We start from the raw sequence: 16,671 nt of genomic DNA, 5'->3' as shown, positions 1-16,671 counted from the left end.
TACCTCTAGAGTTTAACATCTTTTGTTTCTGGGTCAAAACTATTCAAAGTCTCTAAACCTTTAGTATAGAAAAAAAAAAAAAGAAGAAGAAGAAGAAGAAGAAGAAAAAGAAAGAAAGAAAGAAAAAGAAAGCCCAGCTTGAGATTTGGTGGAATTCAAGTTGAACAACATTAGTCTTAAAATTGTATTGTGTGGCCTGCTTTCTATGAAATTTGAAAGCATATTTTCAGGAAAAAAAAAAGCCTTTTCCTATATTTCTCAGGGCTTTAAAAACAAAATAAAAAATCTAAAGGGTATTTAGGCTGTTCCATTTTTTAAAAAATATGCGTATAGCGCAAGACAGTCTTTGAATGTGATTTGATGGGATCATTCTATTTTGGTAATTCCAAGGTTATTATAAGTATGACTATAGTTCTTGATCTGTCTGGTATTTCGTTTGTCTGTGGAGAGAAAATGTAGTGTTGTGGAGAAGCTTGCAAGCCTGGGAGCACAGCTGCCTCAAGAGAAGACAAGGTCTTCCACTTACTAGCTGTGTGACCTTAGGCGAGGATACTTCAGTTTCCTCACCCACACAATAGATCATATAATAGTATCTGCATCACTGTGGGTATGATTAAATGAGAAGGCCTACATAAAATGCTTAGTCCTGCATCAGGCACAGAGTAATCACTCAAATATTAGCAATTAAAAATAGTAATAGTAAAGTCAAGATATTAAGTAACTAACCCAAGAACCAGTAGTTAATCAGTGAAATTCTCCAGTTGGCAGAGTTAGTGGGTGATGTGTAAGTCATCAAAGGCATTTAACTGAACCTCTTCCTTATAGTGGGGAAGAGATAGTGTTAAATGGAGATTCATTTGTCCCCTCCACACATGCTAATGCTATAGACGTGAGCATAAAAGGCAAGGTCCCTGGTCTCATGGAGCAGAGAGGTCTAGCAGAGGGGGATGGGTAATAAAGACAAAACACGCACAAAAAGTATGTCATAACTGGTAGAGAAAGCAAGGCTCTCTGATAGCAGGAACCGAGGGTTACTTTGGATTGGTTAGAGGGGGTATCTCTGAGGACGGGATGTTTAGAATTTATAATAGAATCATATTTGAGGTTTGAGAGAGGTCAAGAAATGATAAGTCAATCATTTGTTATAAGCTCACTAAGTTTTTGGTAATTTCCAGCTAAGAGAATATGGTGATCTGTTGTTAATATATATTGGGGACTGTCAACAAGCTTGACAGCTTTATGGCAGAGGAAAAAAATATCAGAAGTACTAATTCACAAACTTCCATTATTCATTTTTGGGAGTTTGGGGTGATTGTGTTGGGAATGTTGTATAAGAGAGTTAGAGAACCTCTTGATTTGGCCTCTTGATGGGACCTCTTGATTTGGCCAGTTGTCAGCATTATAAGGTTTTGTAGTTTCATGAAGTTTTAAGAAGAAAACCATTTTATTTTCATTATCATTGGAAAACTCTAAAGTGTGCTTTGCTGATAAGAGTAATAATAATGAACATAAGTAAATCCTTGAGGTTTTTCCTTTGAGGATTAAGTTTGATTTTTCAGTGTCATAGTTTTCAAAGACAGAATTTGTATACCAGCATTTAAGAGTCTATTTATTTATTACAAAAAATGTAGATTGTAGAAAAAACTGGAAAGAATTAAAAAATAAAACCCCACAATTCTACCATTCTTTGTTAACTATTTACACTTTGAGTTTTTTCCCTCTTTTTTCTGTCTTTTAACACACATATTTGTGTGTGTTTATATGTGTGTGTGTGTATATATATATAAATATATGTGTACTTACATATATATGTATATATACATATACTTTATTTTAATTAAAACAATAGCATATGCTTTTCTTCATATTAATACAGCCTCATAGTAAACATGATTTTCAATGGGTGCATAATATTCCATCTTGTGGAATCTTTTTCACAAATTCCCTATATTAACTTTTTAATATTCTCATTGTCTACTTCTCCCAAAAGTAGAATTAGAGCCTGGGACGTAGGAAACTGTGGTGGGAGTTCTGGTAAATCATGGTTTTCCTGTGGTTTTCAACTTTGTAAGACAAAACTACTTCTCATTCTCAGGACAACTTTTGCTAAAATATGTTGAAGAATGTGCCATTTCGGTTTGATGAGGGAAAGTTGAATTTGAAGATTTTTAAAGTTTTTAAGAATCATTGAGGTTTTAGGGCATGATATAATTACAAATTCAACCAAGTTTATGAACCACAATAAATGTTAAAAACCCCTTTCAAAGGAAATTAGGAAAATTTAGCTTTCTGCTAGTATGTTAATTCCTACATCTTTCTGACATTAATCTTGATAAACTGATGAATTAAAGATAATATAATTTTAGGACTTCCCAAGAGGTTCAGTGGTAAAGAATCCACTTGCCAATGCAAGAGACTCAGGTTCGATCTGTGAGTTGGGAAGATCCCCTGGAGAAGGAAATGGCAACCCGCTCCAGTATTCTTGCCTGGGAAATCCAATGGACAAGAAGAACCTGGTGGGTTATAGTCCATGGGGTCACAAAAAAAGTCAGACACGACTTAGCAACTAAACAGCAATAAATATAATTTTTAAATCAGAACAGTGTTTCTCTTAACTATCTAGAACACATAGCAAAATAAAATACATGAAATAGTTTTCATTAGTAGGACACATAGCAATTGCATACTAAAAAGGCACATAATCATTAAAATTTCTCATGTGGTTTTTGGGTTTTTTTGTCCTGAATTTCAGTATACTTTCAGTACTGTTGAAAGCTACATTTTATCTTTGGATATTAAAATTGAATTTTACTAGATTAGTATCTTCCATTCAACTCTCATCTGCTGCTGGTGGGATTAGAAATATCTGTCTTGAGGGCAGTTCGACAACATATACAAGAAACCTTAAAATAAGTTTATATTTGCTATTTCATCAACTAAAGTCTGTGGGTTAATCCTAAGGAAATAATTGGCCAAGTGTGTAAAGATTAATGCATAAGAATGTAGTCTTTCTTGTCAAAGTAAAATATTAGAAACAACTTAAATATCCAACAGTTAGGGATTAGTTAAGTAAATTGTGGTATATTCATACTGGAATATTGTGAAAATTATCATATAGACGTGTAGTTTTAACTTGGGAAAATTATCATGATATAATGTAGATATATTGACCTGTTTTATGAAGTTGTCTGATATTGGCAGTTAGTGGTTGGTGAATATCTTCCAAAGAGAATAGTTTTTGTTTTGTCATTATTAAAAGGCAGTTAGACCCATTTGTATTTTGAGATCATTCCCATTTGTTTATCTGAAACATATATCATGATATTTTACCTTTCATTATTTATGGCAGAAACACATATATCTAATTCAGTAAAAATATCATTATACCATTATAAATTAAAATGAAGACTGTCTACAATAAATCTCTATTTTGTACTACTTTAGACTGATATTTGATCCCCTTATCCTGATTCTAGATATGATATTGAGCTTTACAAGAGCCTTTAGAATTTATGAGAGCCTTAAAAGCTGGGGATTTCCACCAAGTTTTCACTGTTAGAGCCACTTCATTCCCACCAGTGGACTGCTCAGTGCACGTGTCTACCAGGTATCCAGTTTCCTAGAAGAAATATTGTAGCCTCATTTCTTGAAAGAGAGCCCTGGTCATTCTCTCCAGAAGATAGATTACCTGGTCTTCAACTCCATTCTCCGTTGATTGGACCCTTCACAGCAATGGCCGGATCACTCTGAGGCAAAACACCTGGTCTTCCCAACAAGCACAGACGCATGCGCATTGTTTGAGACCCTGCCCAGCCCGTCCTTGGTCAGAACCCCTCACTTTTGGACTGCGAGAGACTTCATCCTGAGATTAGTATCTTACTTGTCTTCCTGGTGCCCCAGTGTGGGGTCTACTTTCAGACATGTGACTGGACAACTTGTCTTTACTTGGCAAGTGCATTGTCATACCCTCAGACTCCAGATTCTAGTCTGACCCATGAAGGACTGCTCTTCTGCTACCGGCCATTAAACAGAGCCCAGGGAAGGAAACTGACTTGAAGTGATTGAGGTGGATAATCAAATATGCAAATTCACATTGGTGCAGTTTGGCTTAGGAGAGTAAGAAAGAAGTGAACAAGAAGGTAAAAAAGGAGGATTGAGGACAAGGTCGCCAGCCCTGTGCCACGTGCTTAGCCAGTGTCGTCGTAGCTTGAAACTAAAACATGGCAAAGGTGGATCAGAAGTCTTGGGAAAGCCATATGGTCATGTGAAGAGTAACTCAACACCTGATATCTTGGCAAGAATGTGCCTGGCATTACCAACTTGCCCTTGATTAATGAACAGAACCTGTAAATAAGCAATGAGCTGGAAACCACCAGGAGAAGTGTTAACATGCTATGCTGTAATTGTCACCAGTATAGAGTGGATTATTGCAAGGTTCAGAATATTTGACCTAGTTTTGCCTCCTGATCATTCATTCTTTCAGCCAGCCAGCCAACCATTCAGTAAATATTGGTCTTGAGACAGCCAGGGAAGATGGGTCCTGGGGTTATCATGATGAACAAAATAGATAGTACCCTCGCTCACTGAGCTTTCTGTTTCTGAGAAACAGAAAACCGTGACTGATGTGAGATAAATGTTGTAATAGAAGGTCAAGGACCAGGGTCCTGGAGCAAGGGACATTTACACCGGGATCTGAGGGATTAACAGGAGTTGACTAGAATGAGGGGCTTAGCAATGGCAACTGGTGGTTTAGTGACTGATTTTTGCAAAGAGTGATATTTGTTTCTTCTTTAAATTTCTTTCTAGGATGTTCAGTTCTTCTCCACAATGAATGAGTGTTACTATGATAAGCGGATGGACTTTTTTTATAATAGGAGCAACACTGACACTGCTGATGAGTGGACAGGAACGAAGCTTTTAACTGCTTTGTGTCTTGGAACATTTTTCTGCCTGTTTATCTTTTTTTCTAATTCTCTAGTCATCGCAGCAGTGATCAAAAACAGAAAGTTTCATTTCCCCTTCTACTACCTGTTGGCTAACCTAGCTGCTGCAGACTTCTTTGCTGGAATTGCCTATGTGTACCTGATGTTTAACACTGGCCCAGTTTCAAAAACTCTGACTGTCAACCGGTGGTTTCTCCGCCAGGGACTTCTGGACGCTAGCTTAACAGCCTCCTTGACCAATTTGTTGGTTATTGCCGTGGAAAGGCACATGTCAATCATGAGAATGCGGGTCCACAGCAACCTGACCAAAAAGAGGGTGACGCTGCTCATCTTGTTCGTCTGGGCCATCGCCATCTTTATGGGGGCTGTCCCCACGCTGGGCTGGAATTGCCTCTGTGACATCTCTGCCTGCTCTTCCCTGGCCCCCATTTATAGCAGGAGTTACCTCATTTTCTGGACTGTGTCCAACCTCATGGCCTTCTTCATTATGGTCGTGGTGTACCTGAGGATCTACATGTATGTAAAGAGGAAAACCAACGTCTTGTCTCCGCATACGAGTGGGTCCATCAGCCGCCGGAGGACGCCCATGAAGCTAATGAAGACGGTGATGACTGTCTTAGGTAAGAGGAACCAAGTCAGACGTTATTCCCCTTCATTCAGCAAATATTTATTGAGTACCTGCTGTAAAAAAAAGGCACTTACTAGGTGGTAGGAATGCAGGAATGAACCTGAACAGACATAAACCCCCACCTGCCTGGAGCTTATACTCTAATAGGGGAAGGCAATGTAAGTACTGTAATGGGACAAAAAATAATTTTATAGTAAATTTTATTATAAATTTTGTAAAATAAGATGTTGAGGAGCCTAATGGGAAAAAATAGAGCAGGGAAGATAAGAAATGTGCTAAACAGGTATCGCTTGCAATTTAAAAAAAGTATTGTGAGGGACAGCTTCACCTAGAAGATGACCTTGTAGCCGAGATAGGAAAGTGGTGAGGGAGCGAATCGTGTGGGTATGGGGGCCGGCGGGGGGGGGAGGGGGCAGTGGTGGGTGTTCCAGGCAAAAGATGCAATGAGTTTTGGAGGCTGAACAGAAAGGAAGCCAGTATGGCTGGAGTGGAGTGAGCGAGGGGGGCGATGAGGTCAGAGAGCTGAGGGGGTGGGGGTGGGGAGACTCAGATTCAGTGGGGCTGTGCAGTTACCGTAAAGGCTTTGACTTTTCTGAATGAGAGGAGAAGCCATTAGAAGGTTTTGAATGAGGGAGTGACATGATCTCACATTTTAGTGGCATCTCTTTGGCTGCTGTTTTGAGGAAATACTGTAGTGGGGCAAAAGCAGAGGCTTAAGAGGGCATTTCAGTGCCCAAGAGAGATGGTCCAGAGAGCAGGACCAGAGAGCAGTCCAGAGGTGATGTGACGTGGCTGATTTCTGAATTTTTTTAGATGATAGCACCAATAGGATTGGCTGATGAGTAAGGTACAAAGGAAGATGGCAGGGCTAGGGGAAGGTGGAGATGGGGAAGACAGAAGAGATTTGGGGAGAAGGTGGGGAGTTTGGCTTTGGTCTAGCTAAGTTTAGGGGTTTTTTTAGACATCTCAGGGAGTTATTGAATGAAGCTTTCAGGATTTAGGGGTGGACTGGAGATCTATATTCGAAAGTCACTGGGGGGAAAAGTGGTATTTTAAACCAAAAAACCAGATGAGCCCACTGTGAAAGGGAGTGTGGATGGAGGAAAGAAGAGGACCAAGGAATGAGCCCCAGGACATTCCAATGTAGGGAAGATGGAAAGGCTGGAGCAACCGGCATAAAACCAAGGAAAGGGGTAGCCAGAAAACCCAGGGGAATACAGTGGCCTGGAAACTGTGAAAAAGAAAGAGTTTATCAACAATGGTCATACTCTTGAGAGGTAGAGTCACACAAGGTCTCACTGGGTTTAGCGGAGTGGTAGTTGTTTGGTGACCTTGGAAATGTCAAAACTAACATAGCTGTTTGGTGACCTTGATCCAAAGGAAATTAAGAAAAGGACAGAAGAGAACCTTTAAGACAATGGGTTTGAGCAGCTCTCAGGAGTTTTGCTTTCCGCTGTGATTCTTGGACCAGGAAGACTCATTTGGGTGAAGAATTTTACCTTTGTTTTGTATTCTCTGTGACAGGTAGCCAGTTGTGCACCAATTCCAGTCCTGTGTCCAGAAGACAGGTAGACTTTGTGATGGGTGGATGAAGACTTTTATGGTTTTGCCGGCCTTGACTTCTACATTAGAGAGGCCATTTCTCACCCTGTGTGGTGGCTGCAGCTGTGGGAACCATTGCTGAGAGAGATTCAGGAGGATAGTCCTTTTAATCCCCAATGTGAAGTAACTATAAAGTGAATTCCTGGGGAGCAATTCATAATGGAAGATGCAGGGGATGCGTGGTCTGGAATGGGAACCATCAGGATGTCAGTAGGTCCTGAAACTGCTAGTGTGGTTTGGAGGTCAGCAGACACCTAGTATGATTGTTAAAATAATTTCAAACTGAGGGTTTATTTAATATAACAAATATTTATATAGGGTTTAATGTGTGCAAGCATTGTCCTAAGGATTTTGTAGATATTAGCTTATTTAATCCCCTTGGCAACCCTGTGAGGTCAGCTACTGTTATCCCTGTATCAGATGAAGAAACTGAGTGGAGGGTTTAAGTAGTATGGCCAAGGTCATTCATTGTTAATGGTGGAACCAACACTGACCAGTTGGCAGATGAAGTCCACATGCTTATTACCACATTCTGTAACTAGTTTTGCTTTATTTGGACTTTTTACTGGCTTCTTTGTTCTGTCTTCAAGTTTGAATACCTCATTCTCCTTGTAGTGCCTTGACAAGAATGTAGACAGCAATAAGGAAAGGTGGAGTCAAACTGATCCATTTTTCTACTCTTGAGCTAGAACTATTGATGTTTTTGGTCTTTATTCTTAGTGTCAATAAACTCTACTTTTCCTACTTGCAAGCATAACTGTTTGCTTTGTTGTTGTTGTTCAGCTGCTTAGTCATGTCTGACTCTTTGCAACCCCATGGAGTGCAGCATGCCAGGCTTCCCTGTCCTTTACCATCTCCTGGAGCTTGCTCAAACTCATGCCCATTGAATCGGTGATACCATCCAAAAATATCACCTGTCATCCCCTTCTCTTGCCAACAATCTTTCCCAGCCTCAGGGTCTTTTTCCAATGAGTTGGCTCTTCGCATTAGGTGACCAAAGTATTAGAGCTTCAGCTTCAGCATCAGTCCTTCCAGTGAATACTCAGGGTTGATTTCCTTTAGGATTGACTCTCCTTGCTGTCCAAAGGACTCTCAAGAGTCTTCTCCAACACCACACTTTGAAAGAGTCAATTCTTTGATGCTCAGCCTTCTTTATGGTCCAACACTCACATCCCTACATACAAGAAAAACCATTGCTTTGACTATACAAACCTTTGTGGTTTTTTGTTTGTTTGTTTGTTGCCTTTGTTGTTTTTTAATACACTATCTAATTTTATTATAGCTTTACTTCCAAGGAGTAAGTGTCTTTTAATTTCATGGCTGAAGTTACTGTCTGCAGTGATTTTGGAGGCCAAGAAAATAAAGTATGTCACAGTTTCCATTGTTTCCGCATCTATTTGCCATAAAGTGATGAGACTGGATGCTATGGTCTTAGTTTTTTGAATGTTGAGTTTTAAGCCAGCTTTTTCACTCTCCTCTTTCACCTTCATCAAGAGGCTCTTTCCTCTTCACTTTCTGCCATGAGGGTGGTATCATCTGCATATCTGTGGTTATTGTTATTTCTCCTGGCAATCTTGATTCCAGCTTGTGCTTCATCCAGCCTGGCATTTCACATGATGTACTCTGCATATAAGTTAAATAAGCAGGGTGACAAGATATAGCCTTGACGTACTACTTTCCTGGTTTGGAACCAGTCCATTTTTCCATGTCCGTTTCTAACTGTTGCTTCTTCAACTGTGTACAGTTTTCTCAGGAGGCATGTAAGGTGGTCTGGTATTCCCATTTCTTTAAGAATTTTCCGGAGTTTGTTGTGATAACACAGTCAAAGGCTTTAGCATAGTCAGTGAAGCAGAAGTAGATGTTTTTCTGGAATTCTCTTGCTTTTTCTGTGATCCAATGGATGTTGGCAATTTGATCTCTGATTCTCCTGCCTTTTCTAAATTCAGCTTGTACATCTGAAAGTTTTCAGTTCATATACTATTGAAGCTTACCTTGGAGAGTTTTGAGCATGACCTTGCTAACATGTGAAATGAGTGCAATTGGACAGTAGTTCAAACATTCTTTGGCACTGCCTTTCTTTGGGACTGGAATGAAAACTGAACTTTTCCAGTCCTGCGGCCACTTCTGAGTTCTGCAAATTTTCTGGCATATTGAGTGCAGCATTTTTACAGCATCATCTTTTAGGATTTGAATTAGCTCAGCTGGAATTCCATCACCTCCACTAGCTTTGTTCGTAGTGATGCCTCCTGAGGCCCACTTGACTTCACACTGCAGGATGTCTGGCTCTAGGTGAGTGATCACACCATTGTGGTTGTCTGGGTTGTGAAGATCTCTTTTGTACAGTTCTTCTGTGTATTCTTGCCACCTCTTCTTAATATCTTCTGCTTCTGTTAGGTCCAGACCGTTTCTGTCCTTTATTGTGCCATCTGTGCATGAAACGTTCCCCTGGTGTCCCTAATTTTCCTGAAGAGCTCCAGTCTTTCCTGTTCTGCTGTTTTCCTCTGTTTCTTGCATTGTTCACTTAGGGAGTCTTCCCGTCTGTCTCTGCTGTTCCTCGGAACTCTGCTTTCAAATGGGTTTATCTTTCCTTTTTCTCCTTTGTTTTTCACTTCTTTTCTCTCAACTATTTGTAAGGTTTCCTCAGACAACCATTTTCTCTTTTTGTTTCTTTTTGGGGGGGATGGTTTTGATCACTGCCTTCTGTACAATGTTTGAACCTCTGTCCTTAGTTCTTCAGGCACTCTGTCTATCAGATCTAATCCTTTGAATCTATTTGTCACTTCCACTATATAATCAACAGATTTGACTTAGGTCACACCTGAATGGCCTAGTGATTTTCCCTACTTTTTTCAATTTAAGTCTGGATTTTGCAATAAGGAGTTCATGATCTGAGCCATAGTCAACTCCTGGTCATGTTTTTGCTAACTGTATAGAGCTTCTCCATCTTTGGCTGCAAGGAATATGTCGATCTAATTTCGGTGTTGACCATCTCATGATGTCCATGTGTAGAGATATCCCTTGTGTTTTTAGAAGAGGGTAATTACTATGAGCAGTGTGTTCTCTTGGCAAAACTCTGTTAGCCTTTGACCTGCTTGCTTCATTTTGTACTCCAAGGCCAAACTTCCCTGTTACTCCTGGTATCCCTTGACTTCCTACTTTTGCATTCCAGTCCCCTGTGATGAAAAGGACATCTTTTTTTAGTGTTAGAAGGTCTTGTAGGTCTTCATAGAACCGTTTGACTTCAGCTTCTATGGCATGAGTGGTTGGGGCGTAGATTTGGATTACCATGATATTGAAGGTTTGCCTTAGCAATGAACTGAAATCATTCTATCGTTTTTGAGATTGCACCCATGTACTGCATTTTGGACTCTTTTGTTGACTATGAGGGCTACTCCATTTTTTATAAGGGATTCTTGCCCATTATAGTAGATATAATGGTCATATGAATTAAATTCACCCATTCCCGTCCATTTTAGTTCACTGATTTCTAAAATGTTGATATTTGACCACTTGCTGTCTCCTGTTTGACCACTTCCAGTTTACCTTGATTCAGGTAAATTGACCTGGACCTAACATTCCTGGTTCCTATGCAATATTGTTCTTTACAGCATTGAACTTTACTTTCACCACCAGACACATCCACAATTGGGCTTTGTTTCCACTTTGGCTTAGCCTCTTTCATTCTTTCCAGAGCGATTTCTCTGCTCTTTCTTCAGTAGCATATTGGGCATTTGCTTGGCTATGTACCTTCAGAAACTACTTGCCTGATTGAAGACAAAACTTTTTCCAGCATGTTCTATATTTTAGACAGCATGAGATGGAAAATAACTCAGTCATCCTGTTCTGTCCTAGAATAGGACTCTGTGAGATGGTCATCATGGTCACCAGCTTCAGTGTCATATGTAACTTTGTCTGGAACATATAACAAGTTTTTCTGGAAGGATTAAAATTAAGGTTGTATAGTTTGGGCAGGTGTGGTGTTGGATAAGGGCCAAACCAGAAGAAACAGTGAAATTTCCAGGCAGGATAGGAGAAGTCATGGCATCAAGAGGAAACAGCATTGAGGAATTGGTCAACAGCAGGAAAATAGCTTGGTGTGGAGGACCTGGGGAAGTTCCTCAGTGGTGAGACAGAGGCATCTGGTGGAAGACAGGAAGTGGGGACAGAGGAAATGAAACTGAAGAGCTCGGTGGTATGAGGTTTTTAGACTTATAACTCCTGACTTCATTGGATAACAGATTTAGGTTTTTAGCCCCACTGCTATGATTTTCTGTAGAGATGATGTGAAGCTCAGCTTTCCCTAGTTAAATTTCCTTATCAGAGATTCAATAGGTAATCTTTAAATTCTTTTCAAGTTCTGAAATTCAGTAGTCTGCCATGACAATAAATAACCAAAGCCTACACAAAGTTCAAGGATTCACTGAGCATCAAAGCACAAAGCCTCCTTCCATAAGAGCATCTTCTCTGGTGTTCTTAGGAAGGAAGCCACTCAGTGGCTCTGTCTGATGCATGTAAGAATTGCTTAATTCAGGTGTTTGTCATATGATAGTATATATATTAGAAAAATCAAAGGACTGGCACCTACCACCACTATAGTCACTGGTTCTGAGTATGTTGAAATTAACAGCGTAATATTTATTTCTTTAATGATCACTTGATTTAAATAAATTCATGATAAAATACTAAATCCTCATGTTTACTCCTTGATGTGTATTTTGTAGAAATTTTTAATTTAAAATTAAAGTTTCTTGTAAACATAAATTCTTTTAAGTATTAGAAAATTCAAAAATACATATCAACTGTCTGTTAAATAGCATCTAAGAGGCCAAAGGCTGTATGAATTCAGTGAGTTTAATTTCATTTCAAAGAAGGAAGAAGGGATAACAGGGCCCGTAGAATTTGGGGAAGGCTTCTTAGGGATCTGGAATGGTGGGTAGGATTTGTATTGGCAGGAGGGAAGGAATTCTAAGCAGGAGAAACAGTATGATCAGAAGTGTGATGGTAGGAACGTCTCAAGCGTGTGCGGTAGCACAAGGACTGCCCTGTGAAACACAGAGGCAGGTTGAGGTCCAAGGGGAAGTGACTCTGAAGAAGGAAAGTTTAGTTGGCGCTTCTCTTTGGAAGGAAAAGGGTAGATCCAGATGACCTTTGTGTTTCTTTCCAGGTTTAGGATTTTGGTTGAACACAAAAAGCATACAGAACTGGATGGGGAGCACTCTTTAGGCTTGAGGAGATAGATGATGGCGGCGACGATGGCAGTATGAATTTTAAGTCTGTGCATGACCGGAAAGGCATCTAGGCAGTGTGTTCCTATTTCAGCTACCCTGAGGTGGAATGCTGCTCACATCTGGGTTATGATGTGTGATGATCGCTTTATGCAAAAGAAGTTGCTTGTTGAATGCTCTCCTTGAAAAGACACTGGAGACATACGATCCTACTTTCCACAGGGCACGAAGGCCCTGCCTAAGAGAGACCCCTGTATTTTGAAATCTTACTGGACAGCCAGCCTATGGCAACCAAACACACAGAATACCCTGCGTGGAAACCTCTAACTTATTGTCATCAGCAGTACCCTGTGTGAACTGTGCACCTAGGGATGTCTTGTTTTCTAGGAAATGGCCTGGACTTTCTTTTATTTTGCAATATCTGGAAATGAAGATGCTAAGGATTTGTGAACCATTCTTTTGAAATTTTTCATAAGCCTTCCTATCTCTTAGGATGGTGTTTTCAAGTTGCAAGTGTGACCTACTAGCAAGTAATGAAATCAGGAAATTGTAGCTGACACTTTTTTTTTTAATGACATACAGTAGAATAGAAGAGGAAGTATCAGAGTGAATTACATATAGTAGATGTAAGTATTGTTTCATAGTGTGTATGTGTGTGTGAGAGAGAGGGAGAGACTGGTTTATGGTATAATTTTTTTTTTTTTTACTATGGGTTATGGAGAAGAATGGGCTTCCCAGGTGATGCTAATGTTAAAGAACCTGCCTGCCAATGCAGGAGATACTAGTTACGCAGAGATGTGGTTTCAATCCTGGGATCGCGAAGATCCCTTGGAGGAGGGCATGGCAACGCACTCCAGTATTTGTGCCTGGAGAATCCCATGGATAGAGGAGCCTGGTGGCCTACAGTCCACAGGGTCACAAAGAGTCAGACATGACTGAAGCAACTTAGCACACAGACATGCATGCATGCATGGAGAAGAATATTTGAAAAGCCATGGTCTTAGGGTCAAGGTTATTTTTTGGCCAGTACAGACTGAGGTTTTTAAAAATATGAGCAGCATTAAGTTAAGCGACTTTTCAGTTTGTGGTCATTGAAACAAAGAGCTGAAAGTTTTTCTTATTTCTGCCTCTCACCTCTCCACTTAGATCAGTGCTGAATCCTCCTTACCTTCTCTCAGTGGGGAGGGAAGGGTGGCAAAGTGATGGCAAGAGAAGAAGCAGTACCTGGAATTTTCGTGCTAGGAAATGGGTGAAAATTTAGTGCCATATGAACCTTGCTAGAGCACTATTAGTAATCATGCGCAACATTTCTGCAACACAGTGTCTTTTTCAGTGTTTTAATTGTTCTTGTTTGGACTTGTGGAAATTCTATAGGGTAAGTGGGGAAGATGCTATTATCCTTTTTTCCTGCCGCTCCCCTAATTGCTCCCTGTTACTCAGTTATAAGTCATTATTGAGTTCCTCAGTTGGCATCACTGAGCCTTTGCTCAGACTGGAACACCTTTCTTCTTCTTCTTCCCGGGAAACTCCTATTCAGTTTGTAAGGCTCAGCCCCAGGGCCTCTATTCTCTGAGTCTTGCCCTGCCTAGATACATCTGGCTCCTAGCTCCTTTGGGCCACTCTGACTTATCTATGTCTCAATCAGCACACTTCATTTGTTTGCATGCCTTTAGTTTGAACTAGGGTGTCCACTTCTGGAAGATGGGACCTGTACCTTGTTGGTCTGCCCTTGCATATATAACATGCTGTCTGGAACACATGTGCTGAGGTTATAATAGAAGGAATAAGTGAGGAAACTGAGGTTTTCAAAAGCTAGAACTAAAAGTAGGACCCAGGTTTCTTCACATGCAGCCCGACCTTCGGCAGGCTCTGGCTGTGAGGTAAGAGATGGGAGGGGAATGGGTGGGTGGGTGTCCCCTGTCATACTGTGGGAGGCTGAGGTCTCAGAAGCGCCGGTGACAGTGGTCTCTTGGGAAGAGGAAAACAAATGAATGTTTTCTGAGTGCTTACTCTGAGGTCTGCATCTTACACACTTTTAGGATTTTCTTTCACTTAACCCTCATGACTCTCTGCCAATCCGTTTTATACATGAGGAAACTTGGATGGACTTTAAGCATCTTGCCCAAAGGCCCATACTGGTAAAAATAATAGTAGTTAATACTCACTGTGTGCTGCACATGGTTCTGAGACATGTTTTACTTCATTGAATCTTCGGTGAGGGAAGATTCTGTTATTATACCCAGTAAGCCAAGGCCCTGAGAGGTTCAATGTCTTGCCTGAGATTAGTATTGATAACAGAGCTGACATTCAAATCTGAGCAGGTTGGCTCCAAGACCCAGGTTTTCAAGGTTAGTTAGCAGCCTTTGGTAAATGGTAGGGCTAGAATAGCACTGATGCATGCAATGAGGTTTATGGGCTTCCCTGGTGGCTCAGATGGTGAGGAATCTGCATGCCGTGCAGGAGACACAGGTTCAGTCCCTGGGTTGGAAAGATCCCCTGGAGAAGACGATGGCAACCCACTCCGGTATTCTCTCCTGGGAAATCCCATGGAGAGGAGCCTGGTGGGCTACAGTCCATGGGATCATGAAGAGTTGGACACAACTGAGCAACTAATACTACTGAGGTTTATTCTTTGTATCTCCCTTCACTTCTAGTTCAGTTTATCTCAGTAAAGGCCCTTGATGTCTGACGTTTCCCTTGCTCTTTGTCTTAAAGATTCTACAGCATGGTGACAGTGATGACAGCATCTCCCAGGGAATGAGAGCACCACACTCTTCAGACTTTATGTTCTTTAAAGTCAACGGCAAGAGTAGGGGCTTTGAAATAGGGAGGGAACCAGATTTAAAATATGGCTTTGCTGCTTCCAAACTGCGTGATCTTGAGCAATTCACCTGACCTCTCTGTGACTTTGTTTCCCCATCTGTAAAACAGAGATCATATCAGTACCCCTGGCATGCCAAGGTTTTGAGGATGCAGTGAGACAATGCACGTAAAGTGCCAATAGTAGTGCTTGACACATGGAAAGTACTAAACAACTTAACATAGTTAAGTACTAAGAAGAGTAAGTTGCTCTGAAGAGCTCTGCCCTGCATTCAAGCCCTCTTATCCCCAGTACTGTGGAGATGGGGACTGGAGGCCCACTGTTGGCACCATCATGATGGCGGATTTTTGTAACGTGGGCACGTAGCCAGAAAGAAGCTAACTGGGTGTGCTTTGCGGAGGCTGCCTGACAGCAGACACATGGCAGAAGTTCAGTTCCAGGAGACCCAGGCCAACCTGAACACATGCCACCACGGCCCTGCAGGGCTCTGCGCTTGCATCGCTAGTCCCTATAAACCACCCTTTGCTGCCCCATCAGCCCTAGTAAAATCCTGTCAATGGTTCCTGTCTCTAACAAATGGTCTTTGCATTAATAACTCATTTTGCCTTTGCATCATTTATGAATCAGACATGCTAAGTGAGACCCTAGCTATCAAGTGTTAGCTTAATAGGAATCCTGTAATATAGTACCAACATCCTATGTGTGGATCCATAAGATATTTCTTATAAGAAACTGTCCCCATCTTCTAATGAATTTTGCCAGGATTCCTAGTTAGCCACGTACTATTACCACCTTTACTAGGATTGGGAGATTTGCCCTTTGAAAAGAATTGGGAACACACAGACGTATACACACACACACATGCACAGAAATCAGGACTCAAGAGAAACTAGCTATGGGTCCCCAGGAAATGTGAAATGTTTCTTTCTAGCTTTTGTGACCTTGTAGTGGCTTCTGCATCACAAAAGCCTGCTTTCAGTGTTTGCTGCCTTGCATGCCTTCATAATCAAATATCTATTTTTAAAAAAAGCTAAAGCTTTGCCTTAAGAAATGCTGAGTGAAATGATCAGATTTTTGGCACTCAAGAGTTCTCTTGTTGCTGTGCATTTGTTTCAGAATGACTAATGCTTTTCAGAGGCAAGCCATCCAGGCACCAGTACTCAGTACATTTTGTCCAGGGGTGTTTGTACTTTTGTCTTGGAAACAGCTAATTAAAGGAGCACCTTTGTGGCAGACGCTTCTCCCGTGGGCTTCTCACTGCAGCAGGGGCCTTCAGGAGAGGGGCTTGGCTTCCAGGCCAGCTATAAATGAATGAGGGTAAAAATGCAGCCACTTCCCAAATGCTGCCCCCAGCAACACAGCGTCACAGACTTCCATTCTGAGGGGAAATGTGTAAACTGAGAAAGCCTCAGCATCTGGATTTAGCTCTAAATTTTTGAAAAAGCATCATTG

General features: G+C 41.0%; 1 protein-coding gene across 1 annotated transcript in view; it reads left to right on the top strand.

Moving 5' to 3' along the window:
• The window catches only part of LPAR3 (lysophosphatidic acid receptor 3), an 84,171-nt gene that overhangs the window by 23,419 nt on the left and 44,081 nt on the right, over positions 1-16,671 (top strand). The window contains exon 2 of the mRNA XM_012174922.4: positions 4,807-5,563. Within this exon, the coding sequence (XP_012030312.1) occupies positions 4,828-5,563 (736 nt within the window). The 5' untranslated portion in view covers positions 4,807-4,827. The remainder of the gene's footprint in view (positions 1-4,806; positions 5,564-16,671) is intronic.

This window comes from Ovis aries, chromosome 1 (genome assembly GCF_016772045.2).
Source record: "Ovis aries strain OAR_USU_Benz2616 breed Rambouillet chromosome 1, ARS-UI_Ramb_v3.0, whole genome shotgun sequence".
NCBI lineage: Eukaryota > Metazoa > Chordata > Mammalia > Artiodactyla > Bovidae > Ovis > Ovis aries.
Note: the sequence above shows the minus strand (reverse complement) of the source record. Positions and strands in the feature narration are given on the sequence as shown.